The sequence below is a fragment of the Megalops cyprinoides genome, chromosome 9 (assembly GCF_013368585.1).
Source record: "Megalops cyprinoides isolate fMegCyp1 chromosome 9, fMegCyp1.pri, whole genome shotgun sequence".
Taxonomy (NCBI): domain Eukaryota; kingdom Metazoa; phylum Chordata; class Actinopteri; order Elopiformes; family Megalopidae; genus Megalops; species Megalops cyprinoides.
Window position 1 is genome coordinate 37620719 of NC_050591.1, and position 19519 is coordinate 37640237.

General features: G+C 43.4%; 1 protein-coding gene across 1 annotated transcript in view; it reads right to left on the reverse strand.

Annotated features, from left to right (window-relative positions):
* Positions 1-19519, reverse strand: part of LOC118782841 (D(2)-like dopamine receptor) — a 40599-nt gene that overhangs the window by 8626 nt on the left and 12454 nt on the right. Inside the window, exons 2-3 of the mRNA XM_036536437.1 lie at positions 8069-8379; positions 1121-1230 (exon numbers count right to left, since the gene is read on the reverse strand). Of these exons, the coding sequence (XP_036392330.1) occupies positions 1121-1230; positions 8069-8347 (389 nt within the window). The 5' untranslated portion in view covers positions 8348-8379. The remainder of the gene's footprint in view (positions 1-1120; positions 1231-8068; positions 8380-19519) is intronic.

Consider the following 19519-nt stretch of genomic DNA (forward strand, 5'->3'; position numbering starts at 1 on the left):
TGGCCATCTATTACAGACCTGTAGGGGTCTGCGGAACCCAGTTTGAGAACCACTGCCATTGGTTACTCTTTCTGTGTTTGGTGATCTCAGGTCTAACATTACTAATGTGTCTTCAAATGTGTATGTGTTTCATACAACACTATGCTGATAATCCCTGTGACTCTTTGAATGACGTCACAAACAGGTCTGATACCTGTTGCTGTTTCCAAGGGGCATTAAGCTTTAATCTAAATCTCAGTGACCTGAAACGGTTTCATGTCCGATGCAGCATTAAATTGGCTCATTTTTCACAACCTGTTCCCCCAATGAATCATTACTTTGCTGGGTAGTTGAAAAGGATAGCATGTGTTATCCTTTTTTTAATCCCTCTTGGACCAATCATAAAGATCCAGAAAATTGAAACCCTGCAGGTGCCAGTTGCAGAAATATGGGTGAGAGAGTTCAAGGAATCATGAATAAACTCTCTGCAGGTTTGACAAAAGTAAAGGAGATAGAAAACCCATTCAATCAAAGTACATGCACTTAGGAAGCAGCTCCCCAAAGGCACCAGTTTCCTCTTTTACTTGATAAAATAACAACCACATATGTGAATCATCCACCGCATCTGTCCTTTAAACTATAGCAACGCACAGGTTAACCAAATAAAGCTGTACATCCATTAAAAAAGCTGATGACGGGGGCATCCGTGACGTCACTCAGGGGACTGAAACATTCAGACACTGCAGGTATAAATAAGGTGTCAGTATAATGTTCTGGCACAGTTAGAAACTTAAGTTCTAAAGTAAGCCGTACTTTAAGGCTTTAACTGAGGCCTCTGAATAAAATCAGCGGCATGAGTATAACTGAATTCCCAGCCTGGGAGTTTGTTTTTTGGAAGTGAAATGTTGACATCGTTAGTTCACAGAAGCAGAGAGCCGTACCTGATCGTTTTATCTATTTGAGAAGCTCGCCTATGCTCTTCCTTTCATTTTGAAAATATTTTAGTTCGAACAGTAGAGGGTCAGCATTACGAGCTTTCCATCTGGAAATCGTCATGTTTTAATGTAACACTGCCACCCATGTTACACCCTGCAGACAGCACACTGGTATGGTGTAAGGGGAGAGTGGGCGGGACACTTACCTGTCGATACTAATAGCACAGAGATTAAGGATGCTGGCTGTACACATCATCACATCCAGGGTGACAAAGATGTCACAGTGGATTTTACTGAACCGCCACTCTCCAACCACCTGCAAAAGAAAAAACAGGAAGAATAATATTTCAGGGCTGATCTGTGTCTGTGATTAATAACTACTTTCCTGTAGAAGAGCTTGTTTGCTCTGTATTTAAATGGCCACCTGTTCTAATCCACTGGACTGGGAAGATTTGTAGCGATTTATGGAAATGTGAAACAATCAAATAAACATGGTAATAACTAAAACAAGACATCAACAGTGAATTATTCTGTAAAATGTATTCATGATGTATAATCATGTTATGGCCCACGAGCTGGGGCATATAATGCAATAACCCTCAGCAAACTTCATCCAGGACTGAAGACAATGAATTAGTGGCTGTTTGCCATTTCATTGTGAGTCAAACATCACCGAAAACGCAGAGCTATTATTTCCTTTATTAAATGTGTCTTCAGGAGAAAAATGACTTCTTTCTCAGTTGTCTTTATTTACAGGCCGTTTCTACAATGCAACAGGGACATTCTCTCACAAATCAGCGACTGATTTTTTAAATCTGTATTTACGATTAAAAGTGTTCGCTTGAAGAAAAAAAACAAGAAATGTTCTTGGCTTTTATTTCTAGTTCTTTCTTGTTTCCCAGACATCCCCAAAGCAGAAGAGGCTCTGCTTCATGCAGCCAAAAAGACAATAGCAAATGCAGACAGAAATGAACAAAGAGCATGTGCAATCAAGGGCAAATCCTTATTCTTCATAATTAACTTTATTATTTGTTGTTGATTTGATTTTGTGTTTTACGTTAATCTTGTATTTTAGAATAATCTCTTTTTGATTGAATAATTGTCTGTCTGAAAGCAACAGCTGTAATTATAAACTGTACAGCATTCTCACACAGTTTTCTTCTCACAAGTACAAAAGTGTGATTGTTACTTGTTGTTTTTCAAGCATACGTCAAACACTGCAGCTTTGACAAGAAGCATCCTGTAAAAACAAAACAACAAGGAAACAACACATTTTCAAACTTCCTTTCCTGCCAATTATTTTCCAGATCTGCCTGTTTTAACTCCCAGCCATTACTTCTGACGTTCCCCCAAAAATGACCTTTGATCTTTACGTCTGACAGGGAGTTGTGCCGATGGCCCGCACTTCTGTTTTCTGCAGAATCAGCGAAAAGCTGGCCATCCCCTGTTGCCCACTGTCCCTCTGCTTTAATGTTCTCAGAGTTGAGTGATTGAGCTCAAAGACTCTGCTCCCATCATCCTATGGATCTTCAGGGATCTCGTCTGCTTCAGGTTCTTAAATATCATCTAGGCTGAATGTTCAGGGTAATATCTGTCATGCTTTTTTTTTTTTTAATATCCAAAAACTTCTGACAGTGATTCAGAACCGATTTGACATTTTTGATAGAAGCTTCTCAGAGCAAACCACGGGAGTCTGTTTGTTAAGGATTTCTTATCTGTGGAAGAACAAAACTAGCCAATGTGATTGTTGCGCTGGGGTCTTTTGAACTCATATCCTATTTCACCGCTGAGAATTCTGAGGCTTCCTGTTTGCAGAGATTTGCACCCTTCTTTTCATGATTCCTTTTTGCATAATCCTGATTGGACACTGTGGCCAGTGAGCACTTGTCGCCTTTGAGTTCAAAAGAAGAGGGACCATGTGTTTGGAAGGGTTTCCTCTCTCACTGTGCAAACAAATTCATATGTGGATATATGTCTTACTGTGTTCAGCGGTTTTTATTACTTGTCCCTATCTAATTAAACTGTAAGCACTGTGTACATGCAGTTTAAAGTATTCACTGTGTTACTGACACTGTCAGTAACTCAAACCTAACTCTAACTCTGAATTATGCAACATGCACAGTATTATGAGTAAGGTTAGTTTCTTAAAATTCTGGATAACTGTGTCAAACTCGCAAAATCAGTAAACAATAGCCTCTGTCAAATGTCCGTTACGACAAAACACAATCGGTGGTCAAAATTGATTTTGGTGAGGATTAACAGAAAACAGATTGAAAAATGCAGATTTGCATATGAGTGCGTATTTAAACGAACAATTGGTCAATAAAAAAATGACTGAGGTTCAGAACCTCAATAAAATAAAAATCGATATAGAACAGAGACACGCTTCTTTCTGTGCTACAGTCTGTCATCGCTTCCTAAAACCAAATCTGTCTTCTGTCTGTCAACAGCACTGACAGAGCTTAAAGCTCTTGAAGATTAAGTACCCTCTCGGCTGTGCTCACAAAAATGGAAAAGAAAAAAATCAAAGCGACTCAGCATTTTCAATATTACAGGAAATTTATATGTAAATAAAGCAAAGCTGCTATCCAAAGCAGGCTTTCAACCACTGAGCATGCATGCTTTTCTAGTACTCTGTGCAAGTGTCAACCACTGTGCATCTCTATCAGAAACGCACGCACGCACATGCATGCACACGCACACACGTGTATGCACACATGCACATGCACACAGGACGCAGTTTTGCTGGGTTTGCTGCGTTCAGTTACAGCTGGTCCGAGATGGCCCTCTTTACTTTGGGCACAGTCGGGGCTTTGTTTTAATTCATGTCCAGCTCTGAGTGAAACACTGTAAACTGCTATGCAGTATAACCACTGAGGGCAATTTTCACTGAAGTGTCCATAGGCAAAACATGCCAGGAGTGGAGGAGAGAAGGACATAACCACCATTCCTCACGTCAGAGCAACTGCTCCATTTCAAAGCCACCTTCAGTAGGCAGGGTGAACTTCAGCTTCCTGGCCTAAGAGGTTACTAACTTGAGAGAAGTGTCAGAGACACAAGCTGAAGCAGGGGCTCAGCACAGGGCCTGGCCTGCTATTATAATGACAGCAATTATTCCTAGAGATCAACACTAGCATACATGAACATCTTGCACTTTTTCATCAACATATGCCAGCAAAGCACTGAAAAATGTCTTGTTTAGCAATACTGGACCTGGCCCAGAGGGACTGCTGTGAGCTTATCCTGGGTATGTGGTGTCAAACTCATTATATCTTCAGTGATTAAACTTATAATCCTGATCAGACCTTTTTACAATGACTGATAATAAAGGATAAAAACTACCATAACAATGGGCTTTGCGCCCATAAAGGATAATAGTAGATCCATATTAACAGTTACCATCGTCTTCATCCATCATTGTCATCCTGCTATTGTAGAAGAATACTCACTGCAGCCTATTTTTAGCGCGTAGTTTCCATTGCAGCTGCCTTAAGTTATGCAGTTTTTGACAGATCGCATATGTTGCATGTGTGCGTAGCATATGCTGCAGTGCATGACCCGATTTCTCTGCACTGTACCACCAGCTCACTGCATATCCGCTCTTCGGGGGAAATTCCCACAGAAAAACAATATATAGCTTACCTGTATTACGTTTCATAAATGATAAACTAAAAAATGAAAATGAATACATGTAAAAATAATTCTGACAATGGGAGCTTGTTTTGATCTGAAAGCTGGAACTTTAAATGCTTCAGGCATGACAAAATACTTTTGAATTATTTGCCAGTTGAGTCTAATTGTGTTGTTTTGTGGGAATCTGGGGCATTGTGTACGCTTTCCGAAGCCCTTCAGACCTCCCCCTGTCATCTTTACACCCATGAGCCCTGCACTACCACAGCATTTGGACAGACGTGTCATTAAAGCCAGCAGTTCATATTCCATCCTGATCGGATTGCTTTTAGAAATGACCTCAGCTATTTGGCTGAAAGGCAGATCCTGCTTCAGGAGTGCTGAGGACAGAGGACACACTGATTTTCTTCCAATTTATGGAAAAAAACTTAATTTACAACAGCTTATTCTTATAACCAACCACAACATTTAAGATAAAAATTATTATTCACTTTAGGATAATAACACAAGCACAACCCTATTGTGGTGAGAGTCAAACATGGCCTTTACTGTTGATATATTTAAATGTGCATGTATGTATATGAGGTGCATATGTATGGATGCATGTGCGTATATGCGGTGTGTATGTGTGGATGCATGTGCGTATATGCGGTGCGTATGTGTGGATGCATATGCGTATATGCGGTGCGTATGTGTGGGTGCATGTGCGTATATGCGGTGCGTATGTGTGGATGCATGTGCGTATATGCGGTGCGTATGTGTGGATGCATGTGCGTATATGTGGTGCGTATGTGTGGATGCATGTGCGTATATGTGGTGCGTATGTGTGGATGCATGTGCGTATATGCGGTGCGTATATGTGGATGCATGTGCGTATATGCGGTGCGTATGTGTGGGTGCATGTGCGTATATGCGGTGCGTATGTGTGGATGCATGTGCGTATATGTGGTGCGTATGTGTGGATGCATGTGCGTATATGTGGTGCGTATGTGTGGATGCATGTGCGTATATGTGGTGCGTATGTGTGGATGCATGTGCGTATATGTGGTGCGTATGTGTGGATGCATGTGCGTATATGCGGTGCGTATATGTGGATGCATGTGTGTAAGTTCAGTGCATTGCGCTGTGCTGTGGTGGGCGGGGGGGCGTGTTAAGAGTGCCGTGCTGAGTCACGTTCATACCGCCGCAGCCAAATGGAGCAGCGTCCGTCGCTCCTGATCCACAGCGCCGACCCGCGAGGACACGGGGGGCCACGCCAGCGCCCACGGCACCACTCCTCTCCCCATCCCAAATGTCAGCAGGTCTTTGGGTCAGCTGCTCGCTGCTGTAAAGAAGCTCGCGTTTCTGCAGGCAGAAACCCTGACCGCTCGTGCTCACAAACCCTTACGACTCCAACCAGCTCGTCAGTCACTGGAGTCTCATCACAGCAGGCGGAGCGACAAGATAAATCACCTCCATTTGTCTGAGCAAATATCGCAAAAAAAGAGGGAATTTTCTAACTCAGTAAATCAGCGACAATATGATCGCATTCTCGTTCTGCTCCAGACAAATGTTTGTTTTTGTTCGTCATTTATCTATTTTGAAAAGAGTAATAAGAGCCAATTTTATCCCGGCCCTGTCAAGTGTAATGAAGCGTTTTATAGGCATTGTGTATTCGGATATCTCCATGTTTTATAAAAACACTTGACAAGCTACATTACGGTGGAAACCAGCATCGATGGCCTGTCACATCAGCACTCTCAGTGAGAGATGGCAGGCTGCTGGCAGAGGCCTGCACTGAGGGAGTCAGGGATTCACTTATTGCCCTCTCCCCTGGGCTCGTTCCGATGTGACAGAATTCTATCGGCATGTTGCAAGTCCTCACAATGATGCCCCTGAGAAAAAAGCTTCCTTTTGAGACTTGGACACTGTGGAACATCTGTTCCAGGACCTGGGACCGAGTGTGGCAGCTTTGTATCAGGGTGCAGTGAACAGGCACAGGTTTGCAGACTGTATTGCTGCTAATGATGTCTATACATGCTATTAGCACCTGTAGGTTTCACTGGTAGAAACTGAATTTGCTGGTGACAGAATGTCACTGTGTGTGATGTAGTTACCTTTGTTAAGTTCATTCATGAACATTTCAGTTCCTAAAAACAGATAAGATAGATAAAAAAAGATAACTATTTTCAAGAGTCTAATGTTAAGTTGCTGTTAAAAGGAAGGAATTTCATGGCCACCCATTCTTGAAAGGTGTAAAAAAAAAAAAAAAAAAAGGACACGTGAAAATTAAGTTTTACAGGCCTATGAATATTCTGTGAATCCATTAGACATCCCTTGCGTATGAACATTGTGAATGCTTATGAATATTATGACTTTATCCTCCACACTGCTGTAGATATCTCCATCCTCTTTGTAAATTTTAGCTCTGTAACAATATTATGCAGACTACGCACTGTGCCAGAAGCTACACTCTAATGAACACAAATTAATAGCATTGAAAGCTATTTATGTTAATGATTTCAAACCTCTTGTAATATATAATATTTGCATTATTCTCACAGATCCAGCTCTGTTGCTCACATGTGCCGGGCGTAGAAGCTGCAGGGCTTGTGGAGTTCACGGGAAGGTCATGCGTTTAAGGTAAGGTCTGAATCTTTTATGGTGACGGTTGTTTAATGTATGAAGGCAGTGCAGTCTGTAAAGGCCACCGAGGAGCACCTGTTGTCAGCTCGATGTTTAACTCTCCTGGGGTTGCTTCCTCATTCGAGATTCCTGTACCAGCGTGGCATCGGAAGCTGCTCTCCCAGCAGGCAGGGAGGGAGGGAACACTCCCCACACCAAGCTGTCTGAGCCACTCCGGGGTTTACATTGCCATTGGTTAAGCTGGCTTCTCACTTTTAACATCATATCATATCAGTTTTAACATTGAAAGGAACATTTTTCTTAGTCATTGCCAGCTGTTTTGTTGCATTAATGATGCAGATTACGATACCCTATGTTCAGAGCATTGTTCCACATGAATGAAATTAATAAAGTGCCTATGAATATGCAGGAGAATTTTAAAAAATGCAGTAATGACTGTGAAGGTCATGCGCTTATGCAAAGAATATGATGGAGGTCCACCACTTCCTAATCTCTGTCCTCATTGCACAACTCACCCTAACAACCAAAGCCTTACCAGGTGAGCTAAAGGCAATCTGCCCTTAATTCCAAAGGTAACAACGCTAGCTAACAGGATTCTCAGAAAGTGAAAATGCAGTGAAAGCACACTGCTGCCCAACAGCTTTATGCAGGACTACCAAGGACTACCAACTACCAACTACTACACTGAGCTAAGAAATAAACGCATTATAGAATTATGAACTATTATTTTGACAAGTACTATTAAATATTATCATATTCAGCAGATACAGACACTTGAGAATAGAGAGTGCTGGCCATCATGGAAATGTTAGCTGTTCCAAACCCAGCCTGCAGGGGGAGCAGTGAGAGAGGTTCAGCCATTTGCCCTGCAGAGAGTGGGTTGTGTGGAAGCAGCTTACCTCCAGGTAGACCACCCAGGGCATGACGAGCGTGGCCACCAGCAGGTCTGCCACAGCCAGGCTGACGATCAGGTAGTTGGTGGTGGTCTGCAGGGCCTTCTCCCTGGACACGGCCATGCACACCAGCACGTTGCCAAAGACGATGACGAAGATGAGGAGGGTGAGGAGCATGGCGTAGTAGTTGTACTGATGCCTCCTCTCTCGCTCCGTCCCGTTGAGGCTGTCCGTCGAGTTCTCGTACAGCGTCTCATTGTAGGCGTGCTCCGTGAGGAAATCCATGGGCTGTGATTGGCTGGGGCCAGGGGCGGGCCCTGAAACCGGCAGACAAACCAAAATGGAAGAACCGGCACCCAGATACCTGTCTGATGTCATTCACACACCTGTTGTCTGTCCTTTACACACACACTCCCACGAACAACACACTCTTAGCTTACCCTCGCAGACACCCGTGTGACTCTGAGTCCTTTGGGTCTGTGCTGTCGTATATGCTCCTGTAGCGTACACGCCCCTTAGAGAGTGCTCAGACAGCTTACCCTCGCAGACACCCGTGTGACTCTGAGTCCTTTGGGTCTGTGCTGTCGTATATGCTCCTGAAGCGTACACGCCCCTTAGAGAGTGCTCAGACAGCACAGACCCAAAGGACTCAGAGTCACAAGGGTGTCTGTGAGGGTAAGCTAAGAGTCACTGAGAGAGGAAAGCACAGGCCGTGAGCTTGCTTTATCGTTACGCCCCAAGCTATGGCTATGGCTAATTTGCTAGCAAAGGCCAATTCTACCATTCTGACAAGCACAGGGCACCTGGTTAAAGTCAGACTGAAAAGAACCAGGATCAAAGATGAACACCGCATACATTAACCAGCCCAAGGGTAGGTGTTACTCTTCGAATATCTGTTCAGATTTCAGGTTTTTGCACTGCTCTGCATCTTGTTAAAAGATTTAAGCCAGGAGAAGTATTAGCATGTGCAGCTCTAACAGTCATAAATCAGCCTTCATAAATAAAGGCCAGCTATTTAGTGTGTGCTTGTAAAATCTAACCAATCACTTTCTCTTGGTTTCCAATTACTTGTGGAAGTTTCACTTTCTGACTAAGAAAAATGTTCCTTTCAATGTTAAATAGTAGGTTCTTTCACTGACGTAGCGGTGTGGTGTAGTGCTAAGGAGCAGGGTTTGTGAACCAAAAGCTGCTAGTCTGAACGCTGGCTGTGCCACTGCTGCTACAAGGTGCTAAATGAAGACTTCCGTATATGCAGCTGTATAAATGGAAAGCATGTAAAACATGGAAAGCTATGGATATTGGTCAGGATAAGCATGTCTGCTAAGCAAATGTACTCTTCCAAACATAGGGTCTGCGTGCCCTAGCAGCACTGAGCAGCAGGTAGGAAAATAAGCCTGGAGTGGCCTGTTTTTATCTACCATCACCTCCCGCTGTATGGGGAAATTGCCTTGTTAGCAGGGTCGCTGTCCAAGCGTATGTGAATATGGCAGATGGAAACTAGCTGACTGAGAGCAGCATTTGAAAGCAGTGATTAGCTATCAACCAACCAGCTTCTCAACAAAGGAGAGCACTGGGCGCCACAGCTTTGGAAATGTGTTATGGCTGTAAATATGATTTCCAAATGGCATGTGCAAGCGTCAGTGAATTTATAATCTTTTTTGTAGAGCACTGTGACCGACTACCGCTACTGCTGATAATAATGATTGTCACATACTCAATCATATCTGACACCTTTGTTTCAACTGATAAGGAGATAAAAGGTGGTTTAAAATGTACTCAGAGTGAATATTCTGTTTGTGTTCATACAGTATATGTACATGTGTATATAGAATGTTATTGTTTAATAGCTTATGAATATGGTGCTAGCAGTCAAAATCTCACTTAGGGCCACCAGAATGCAGGAACAGCCATTAATGTTCCCCAGTAAAGTTCCCCATGATCTCCATAGTCCAGAAGACTGCATTCCTGACACAATAAGGATGTTAACTCCTTTGCGCAGAGCCAAGTTCAAGTTCAAGTTCAAACGAGTTGGGGGTACCCCACTTTAACACCAGATATCTCAAGTTGTACACATTGCACAATCATCATTCAGGTCTTAATTCTATAGGTATTGGTGGGCACTGCTGTAAGAACATTGATTTCTCTGCCAAAGTAGCAGACAGTTGCTGTCCTATTGATTTTAGGATTTGGAAGAAAGCGTTGGTTAGATGTTTATCTCCCTAACACTGCATGAGTTAAAATGACAGGAAATGTCAGAAGAATGATGTCATCTGTGATTCTGGACGAAGCCGTTTGTTCAGTTTTAATTGCTTTTAAATATTCATAAATAGAATCCTCCCTTTCACAGCCTCCCATATGCACAATCATAACTCCTAGTCAACTCTCATTCAGAATATGAACTCATTAAGGGCCAGGACATAGCACGCCACATTAATCCAATTTATGAGTTTATCCACCTCTCACAAATAGAACCACCAAGACAAATTAATATTCAAATGTTTCACTGCAAAACAGACCCCAATGCCCAACACATACATCTTTTTAATTGAATGGATTGAAGACAGAGTGGAAAAAACTCTTACTCAAGAGTGCATAAAATAATATGAAAATAACCTTTAACTTGATAAAATTTAATTCAGGTAGCAGCTTGAGGGAATATCTACCCTGACTGTTTGGGCAGGTAGCTATGGCAGGAGGCTCATATCCAATTTAAAAGGCAGTGATTTTTAATCATTTGGAGGGCCATGTCTGAATATCTAATGAAAACATGAAAAGCCTAAACTCCCCTGGCCTCTTAAACACTCACTGCATGCTGTAAGTTTGCACCTCCGCTTATTACAGGTCAGCTGGCGCTTATTGCAAGTCTGCAGCTGGAAAATGTCAGTGTGGAGCTGTAACTGCAGGCCAGAGCCCCAAATATCAGGGCAAAAACATCGATTTATTCATCATCAGACATTTCAGAGTAATTATTCAATTTGAATGTGCTGTAGATGGGGCTCTCAGTCAGTCAATGTGTCAATCAGGGAAAAGTTCATTTTATGATTATGCACAGCGTCAATAAATCAATAGTTCAAGAAAAAGACGAAGTGATCACACACGTCTGCAGTAGCTATTGGAAAACTGGTCGACTGGACCAGCCAAGTAATGGTCACTCTGCAGCCGAGGAACTGAAGAGAATCATGCTGCCAGACCTGCCCCAGCCTCTTCACTGGCTGCAGACCTGCCCCTCACTCGCACCTGCCCGGCGTACCTGCCCAGAGTGCTGGCTGCCCTGCTCTGTTCACCTGGCACAAAACCGCTAACAATCTGTGCCATGGCTACAGGCTGGTGCAGTGGTGTCGCTCGGCAAAAATAGACCAGAAAACAGCCAAACCAAAAGCCCCAGAGAGCTGCCCTGATAGGGACACAGTGCTGTTTCCCCTGGTGTCAGCCAGTAAGTGCAGGATTTTCCCTTTCAGTATTCTGCTGGGAAATCTCTTCCCAAACACCTGGCAGAGAGAGGAGGAAAAGAGAGCAGCACCACAGAAATGAATGCCTTTTTTTATAACTAGTCCCAGTACATTTATCGCGAATATGTGACTATCACTATCCATCACGATCCAGGACCAGTGACTGCATGATAGTAATTAACACCGGCTATGTGCTTATTACAAACCTGTGCATGGACCCGAAACCTCAGCTTTCTGTCTGTGGAAATTGGGCCAGTAATATTGGAGTGGAGTTGAGCCGAGGATCAAATTAGCATTTTACCAAACATCCATTGGAATCTTTTTATATATTAGCATGTATACACAGACTTTGAGATCTGAATTACTTCATAAAATAACAAAAAAGGACACAAAACTTGTTGCTTAATGTCCCAATTCAGTTGAAGATTCGGGTGGTATAAATATGGATATTTTTAAATAAAATGTAAACTTTTTGTACCTTATCATGAATTATGGCACCGTATCACGGCATTCTCCATGTGCACTGTTAGTACACGGCTACAGTGACACCTGTCTCCTTGCGTATGCTTCTCAGGAGAGGGCTGAACTTCACGACCCTTTCATATATTTAAAAATGTATTGAGACATTGAATTATGCATATGTTATCCTTGGGTAAAGTATGTTCTCCACTTTCTGAATGTTTTCTCCAAGTTCACCACGGCACACACAAACTCTAATCTGGGCTGTAGAGTATGAGTCAGTAAATTAGAATCAGCTCTCATTATACTTAAAATAATAACACAGTCTCACTGGTCTGACACTTATTTCATTTATTTTTATGTTAAAAGCAAGCATCTAAAATAACTATTTTATTTACATGCAAAGTGTAATACTAAGACATGTTGCCTGTCTGCATTGTACCTGATTCTACCCGTAGAATTGTACCTGCAGAAATAGTTCCCTTCAGATAACTGCATGGGTCCACATTAGTGTGCATGCAAGCCTTGCTGTGTGCATGTGTGTCCCTCTGCCTGTACGTGTGAATGCCCGACAGTGTGAACATGCATGCTTGTATATGTGTATTCATGCCTGTGTACGCGTATTTGTTCATGTGCGTGCGTGTGTGTGTTTATGCCTGTAATCATGAGCGTTGCCTATGAATGTTGTGTACCAGGCTGTGGGTGGATTACAGTCACCCTCAGTTAGGCAGAGGTTAGCAGTGAGAGGTTAGCAGTGAGAGGTTAGCAGTGAGGGGTTAGCTGCGAGAGGTTAGTGGTGAGGGGTTAGCTGCGAGAGGTTAGTGGTGAGGGGTTAGCTGCGAGAGGTTAGCACTGAGAAGTTAATGGTGAGAGGTTAGCTGCGAGATGTTAGCGGTGAAGGGTTAGCTGCAGGACTCTCTCCCGCTCGTGCTGCTGGGTATCCGGGAAGCCTGCGCAGAGACCGAGGCCGTGGCATTCTCCTGCAGATGCCCTGAGCTGCCGGATCTCATTATACGTGGCAGCTGGGATTCTTTTATTCATGCGGGATCCAGCCGCGCTGAAAGCTGCAGCTCGGAGTGAGTGCAGGGGTCTGCTGTACTCCCAGGCTGAAAGCCTCGCGGCTGGACCCCCCCCCCCCCCCCCCCCCCCCCTCACCCCTGCACCCGGCTGGACCCCTCACCCCCCTCACCCCCGCACCTGGCTGGACCCCGCACCCCCCTCACCCCTGCACCCGGCTGGAACCTGCACCCCCCTCACCCCTGCACCCGGCTGGACCCCGCACCCCCCTCACCCCTGCACCCGGCTGGACCCCTCACCCCCCTCACCCCCGCACCCGGCTGGACCCCGCACCCCCCTCACCCCCGCACCCGGCTGGACCCCGCACCCCCCTCACCCCTGCACCCGGCTGGACCCCGCACCCGACTGGACCCCGAACCCCCCTCACCGCCGCACCCGCACGTCACGCAGAGTCGAGTCACAGATTGTTCCCCCCACAGATTGTTCCCTATCTGATCTGGCAGCCATTGATATTCAGCTGTTCTGCAGTGCAAAATATTTTCTCATGTACACATGACAACAAAAGTTTCAAAATCACCACTACTAATTTACATTTCAAAAACGGAATATATTTTGTAGCAATTTGGCTGATAGGCCAGTACTTGTGCAGGTGTTCCATGGGTTACTGTCGTTAGATGGCTGACAGAGAGCTGGAACTTAGCTACTCAAATGAAAGAATTTATTGCAGTGTAACAACTGTGTGAAAACCACAAGCTGTTTAAGATGCCCCCCCCCCCATACTAACTACTAATCAAGTAAGATTACTGCTACTGTTGGTGGCCAACACATGCGAATACACAACTCTAATGTGAGTCCTCAGCCGGAAACAAAAACACACTGACTCATGGTTTTTTTTTCTTGTGTTGTTCTCTACCTCACTTGTAAGTCCCTTGGATAAAAGCATCTGCCAAATGAATAAATGTAAATTGAAAAGTCACACTCAAACATAGCTGTGACACCACAGGTGACAGGATGTCAGTGCAGTGTGTCAGTCTCCACAGACAGCGCTGTGGAGCAGATCTGAGTTCAGCTCCATAATCCAGAGAAGACATGACATTCCAGCACACTGTCCATCAGCTCACTAACGCTGAATGACGTACCTCAGCAGGAACTGCATCTGCCACTGCCTTAGCTTATGTATTTATTTATGTATTTATGTAATTATTTATTTATTGATTGATTGACATGTCTGTCATGGCATGGTAACTCCATCCTGTTGAAGTGGAGGTAAGCCTGCTATCTTGCTGAACATGTTCAGGTTGTGTTTGCTGCCATCAGTCCTGCTCCTCTGCTGTGCTTCTGTATACATGCACAAGCCCGGCAACATAATCCCTTTCTGAGAGACTGCTTTTAGTTTCATTAGCCAGAGCTACGGTTCAGCTCCTTCCTCACAGTCAAGAATAAAACTTGCACACTTACTGGTTAGAGTGTGCCCTTTAAAGTGTGAGGGCTTTGCATAAATAGCTGAGCTTAGCGTGGCGTCTGTGAGGTTACCTCTTTGCCGTGTGGATGCACAGCACTGGCTCTGTCTCTGTGAATTCTGGAATGCATTTGCAGCTCTGGTGTAGCCTCGCTTCCTCATGCTACAGCCATGGTTCGAAATTAGCAAGAATGGGAGCAATAAAATGCTTTCATGTTTTTTTTTTTTAAATATCCAGGTTGTGCAGAACCCAAATTTCCTCAACAGCAAAATGAAAAATGGCCTTTTCTCTTTTTTATCTACACTTGAGTCCTACATATTGGACTGTTCAGAGACATACTCATTCAGCAAGGCCAACAATGAAGTCACCACGCTGAAAGGGTGACTCTTTGCACATTCCGCTGAAGCATCAGATGTCAAAGAAGAATCCGTCACTGAGGTTACAGAAGATCTAAAATCTGATCGTTTGGTGTGGAAATCTTAGGTGCTGCATTTGCTTATTTCTTATTGGCATCCAGGCACACAGCTCCTCTTGACCTTTATCAAGTGCTATCTCAGAATCACTGTTAAACGGATAAAGGCTTTTACCTGCTGAAATTGTGCAAAAAGGGGGGAGTGATTCTCTAGATGGTGATATTGGCAGCAGCACAGCAGATGTTGGCCTTTCTGGATTCCTCATGTATGGAGGGATATATTCAGCATAAAGGGAAGCAACATGCTGTCCGCCCTCTTAAATGCTAATGATTATACATCCCGGGCAAACTAAAGTGAAATTGCAAACAGTCAGCGTCCCCAGCGACCAGTCAATTTGTCCTTACTGCAGTCTGTGAGTTAATAAAAGCATCAGCTAAACAAGGCTGACAGAGTCAGAGCTCAAACCAAGCCGCATTATACCTTTCCCAGGGCCTCCACTGCATGCGTCACATGAGTGCCTATTGCACCTGTCATGCATATGAAAACACAGACAGCAAAGCCTCATGGGAAACTATTCATATTCTCTTCAAAAACAAAAAGAAACCGGCTACTCTGATAAGGTCCCAAATGGGAATGAGTGGATCCATAATTGTTGTTAGTGAAACTGCAAGTTTTCTGGTATCTATAGTGTTCGGAATGTCCTTTTCGACTATGGCTGAGGGTGTGGTACCTGAGACTGTGTCTGGTAGCAGTGGTATACCATTACTCCTGGCATCTTTGTCTGCGTTCTTTTAACAAACCTGTCTTTTCAAAATGCAGTACAACAAATTTAGCAGGAATATATCTGTGTTTATACCCTAATAATAAGAAAAAGTTTATTGATTTTTTTTGGAGTGTCCTCTTAAAACACGCTGTTGCACGCAAACACTAACAAATGAAATGAAAAATTTCAATTACAGAAATGGTTACTTGAAATTGTGGCTCTGTGCTTAAATGTCACCAATCGGAAAGGAAGCTATAAAAATGACTTGGTAATTGGATGATGCTGCCCACAAACACACACAGAGGAAGGAAAGGGCAGGCATGTCCTCAGGTAATCTACTCTTTACCCAGTCTTCAGCACATTGCTTTGCCCCACCATACAAAAGAGAGTGTGCAGCTAATGGTCTGAAGCACAGGCTGCACAATCAGTTCTCTCCTTTTTAAATTAAGCAAGCCGTGCTGAGTACATGCTGTCCTAATCATACACACAGATGGGTAGCTCTACCTCCCCACACACCCGTGTACATACAGGCAGCAGGCTATCAGTGTTTCACAATGATATGTGATGTTCTCTTGGCAGTCTTTATTCTACGTACCATACAACAGTCAATGAGGCAAGCTGAGATCATATCCCACGTGTCAATACCCAGGTATCACAGCCCAAATGTCAATACTCTGGTGTCATGGCTCAAAATGAGCCACTTCAACAACCCAGCATCACAGGCCAGCACTGAGACCCTGCCATCATAAGCCAAATGTTAATTGTAGTCAAATCTAAACCATCAAACCCCCACAAAATCCAGGCATTCTCCTGAACACATTATAGCGACCCATGAGCATGACTGCAGTCCATAAACATGCCCTGGGCTAACAGACAGGCACTTTGCATGCACTGAAATTATAGTTCAAAGTGCCTCACAAGTCACACAATAACATTAAATGAATGAATGAATGATAACTTAATGAATGAGTTCATTCATTTATAACCGATAAACAGATAAATATTTAACATATATAAAGTAATATTAAATATAAAGTAAACACAATAAGCATACAAGAATACCCAGATTTGGAATTAATTAAACAAATACATTAGTATGTATCAGTCTCAGATGATTTTTCAATGATCAAAAGCAGATTTTTTTATCAATATATGGTATTCCTACAAAAGATGACTTACAGCTGGGAAATGCTGGATTAATCATAAAAGAGGATTTACACATAATATTGAACATCAATTTCTCTCAGATATTTTCAAGTCGGCAATTCTATTATTTATTTATTTTTTTAAAAAAAAAGAAAGAATTCACGTCATTTCGTTGATAAAGATATAGTTCTTCCCAGAGTCGTACTGCATGTCACACACTCAACCACTGTGAAACTGCAGCAAAGGAAAGGACCATATTGTTTCTATGGCAATAGATATTTAAAATCATAGGCTTGAAAGAGGATGGTCTGAAACTCCAATGAAAGTTTTTGTTTTTTTAACCTTTATTTAACCAGGAAAAAAACCCGTTGAGATATAAAGTCTCTTTTGCAAGGGTGACCTGGCCACGAGGACAGCAGGGAACATTAAAACAGTTACATGACATTACAAGTAAGACATTACAGCATTAAAATATAAGGCAACATAACATCAATTAACCGATCCAGACTACAGGAAACACTCTCACAGCTTCTCCAAGCTGAAAAGTGTTTGCTCCTTATGCCAATCGTTATTTGATCAGTGAATCAAGGCTGCAATGCAGAAAGAATTGTAGATCTTTTTTGATGACATATGAATGTATGTTTTTTCCAGTCAGCACAGCGAATGAGAAAGTGTACAATTGTTCATAGAGTTGTTTGACCTATTGTCAGATATGCTGTAATGGTTTCATCTTGAATCGACTTTATTTCTGCCAAAAGCCAGACTCAAAGGTCATCCTTTCCTATGGAAGGATCCCTCTGGATTAAAAAGGTCAGGCGTGCATATATCGACCTCCTCTCATATTTATTGAAATCTTATCTGTGAAAGAGGGGACTCTGACTCACTTCTGTGTCAGTGGCATTCTCACAGACACATTCTCACAGATACATTCACGCTGGAGTGATGGAGCTTGTGAGCTACTGCCTAAATGTGCTTCTACAACATCATCTCTTTTCAGCTTTTGAAATTTTAGTGCTTCCTCTGAGGATTATAATGTTTTGCCTCTATTTATTTTGTAGCCTGGAACAAAGTATACTTTTTTGTATTCATCAGTGGCTGTACTGCAAGAGGACATATCACACTACATGAGCAAGTTATGGCATCTTTCAGCAGAACCAGCGTCCTAGTCAACATACTTCATTGAATCGCCACCCCAGAATGCCGTTGTAGTTATTACAACATGTTTCATCAAGCTTGCTATTTTCTTGCCTTTTTGAAGTAGAGGAGGTTACACCAGCGTTTACAAAATCACCCGCGGTTTGCGCTGCGCCACACTGATGCCTCTATCCACTTGCCGTGATTCTGTTTTGTCTGTCATGTTAGGTCTCTGTGGATCAATCAAACACACACCTTCAGCCCTCAGCACAGCTCACTAACACACACCTTCAGCCCTCAGCACAGCTCACTAACACACACCTTCAGCCCTCAGCACAGCTCAATAACACACAAATTGTCTGCCTCAGTCCACAGTGTGTCTGTGCCTTGGAGTTTGCACTTTATCGCCATTCTGTCTTTCCGTTTCCATGGTCACACTTATGCTTTTAGTCAATGTGGAAACATGAAGCTGCTGGAACAATACATTGTCAAATGGTCATTTTTAAAAGCTGTTGGTCAGCTAATCTCATAAGCTCATGAAATACAAACTGAATGGCAGTCGGTTAGCACTTTTAAGAATTACCTGACATGCTTCCAGATCTACCAAAGTCAGTGGACCTAAAGTCTTAGTACTCACACATGGAGTTTCAGCGATGGTTATAGCACTCACTGCAAACTGATAATGAAAATGACCATGTTTATACGGTTACAACGCTGAAATCCTGCTTGTGGCTCTGTTAGTGTCTACATCACTGCAGTGTCCTGTTTCTGCAAAGCCTTCTCTCTCTTATCAATATTGCTGTTCAGCATTACTGGATGGCCATAAAAATGGTAGATAAAAATCTTAGTCTCAGCACACACGATTCTGCATAATCCAGTAGCACCACAATTATAGTGTCAGTTGTTGATTGAGCAATCTGGCTTCTCTGGTACATAGTGGATGCACAGCCAATTTTTTTAACACTAGGCTTTAACCGGAAGCCCCACACCGGTGAACACACAGCCCAGCTAATGAGAGACGGAAACATTATCCAGGTGGTTTCAAGACTCTCTTTCAGGTTCAACAGGGCTGCTCCTATTCCTGGAGCGTCTAACTAAAGAGAGAATTTTAAGCACCGAGAGCCCATGGTGGGCTCCATTGCCTGAGCCCGGTGTCAAATTAATGTTATCCCCCTGTTCTAGTTCTGTCTCCTCCAGCCATCACTCACTCAATTACAGTCATTAGGGAAGCTGCTGTGCCACTGATGCTTGGAGAGAGCTGTGAAGAAGGACTATAACAAGCCTCCAATGGGCTCATTAGGGCTCGCAAAGACGCCGTATCCTAACAACCGCAGGCGTCTCCCATGGCCCCGGCGCACTTCCTGCCGAAAGGGGGCCTTCTGAAGCGGCGGACCTACACGCCTACGAGACCTTACCTGCAGCACGGAATAGAACAGGCCCTGTGATGTGCCGCCCCACACCCCCGCACAAACGATCGTTTTCCAGCGCACCTCGGAATCATGAGGTTTTTTTCACTCTGCCCATCTGGGTCCTGCATGAATCCCGTCACTGCCTGCTTGTTTGGATTGCGTAACATAAAATATTCAGATTGTGACACTCCCATCACAATTAATGGA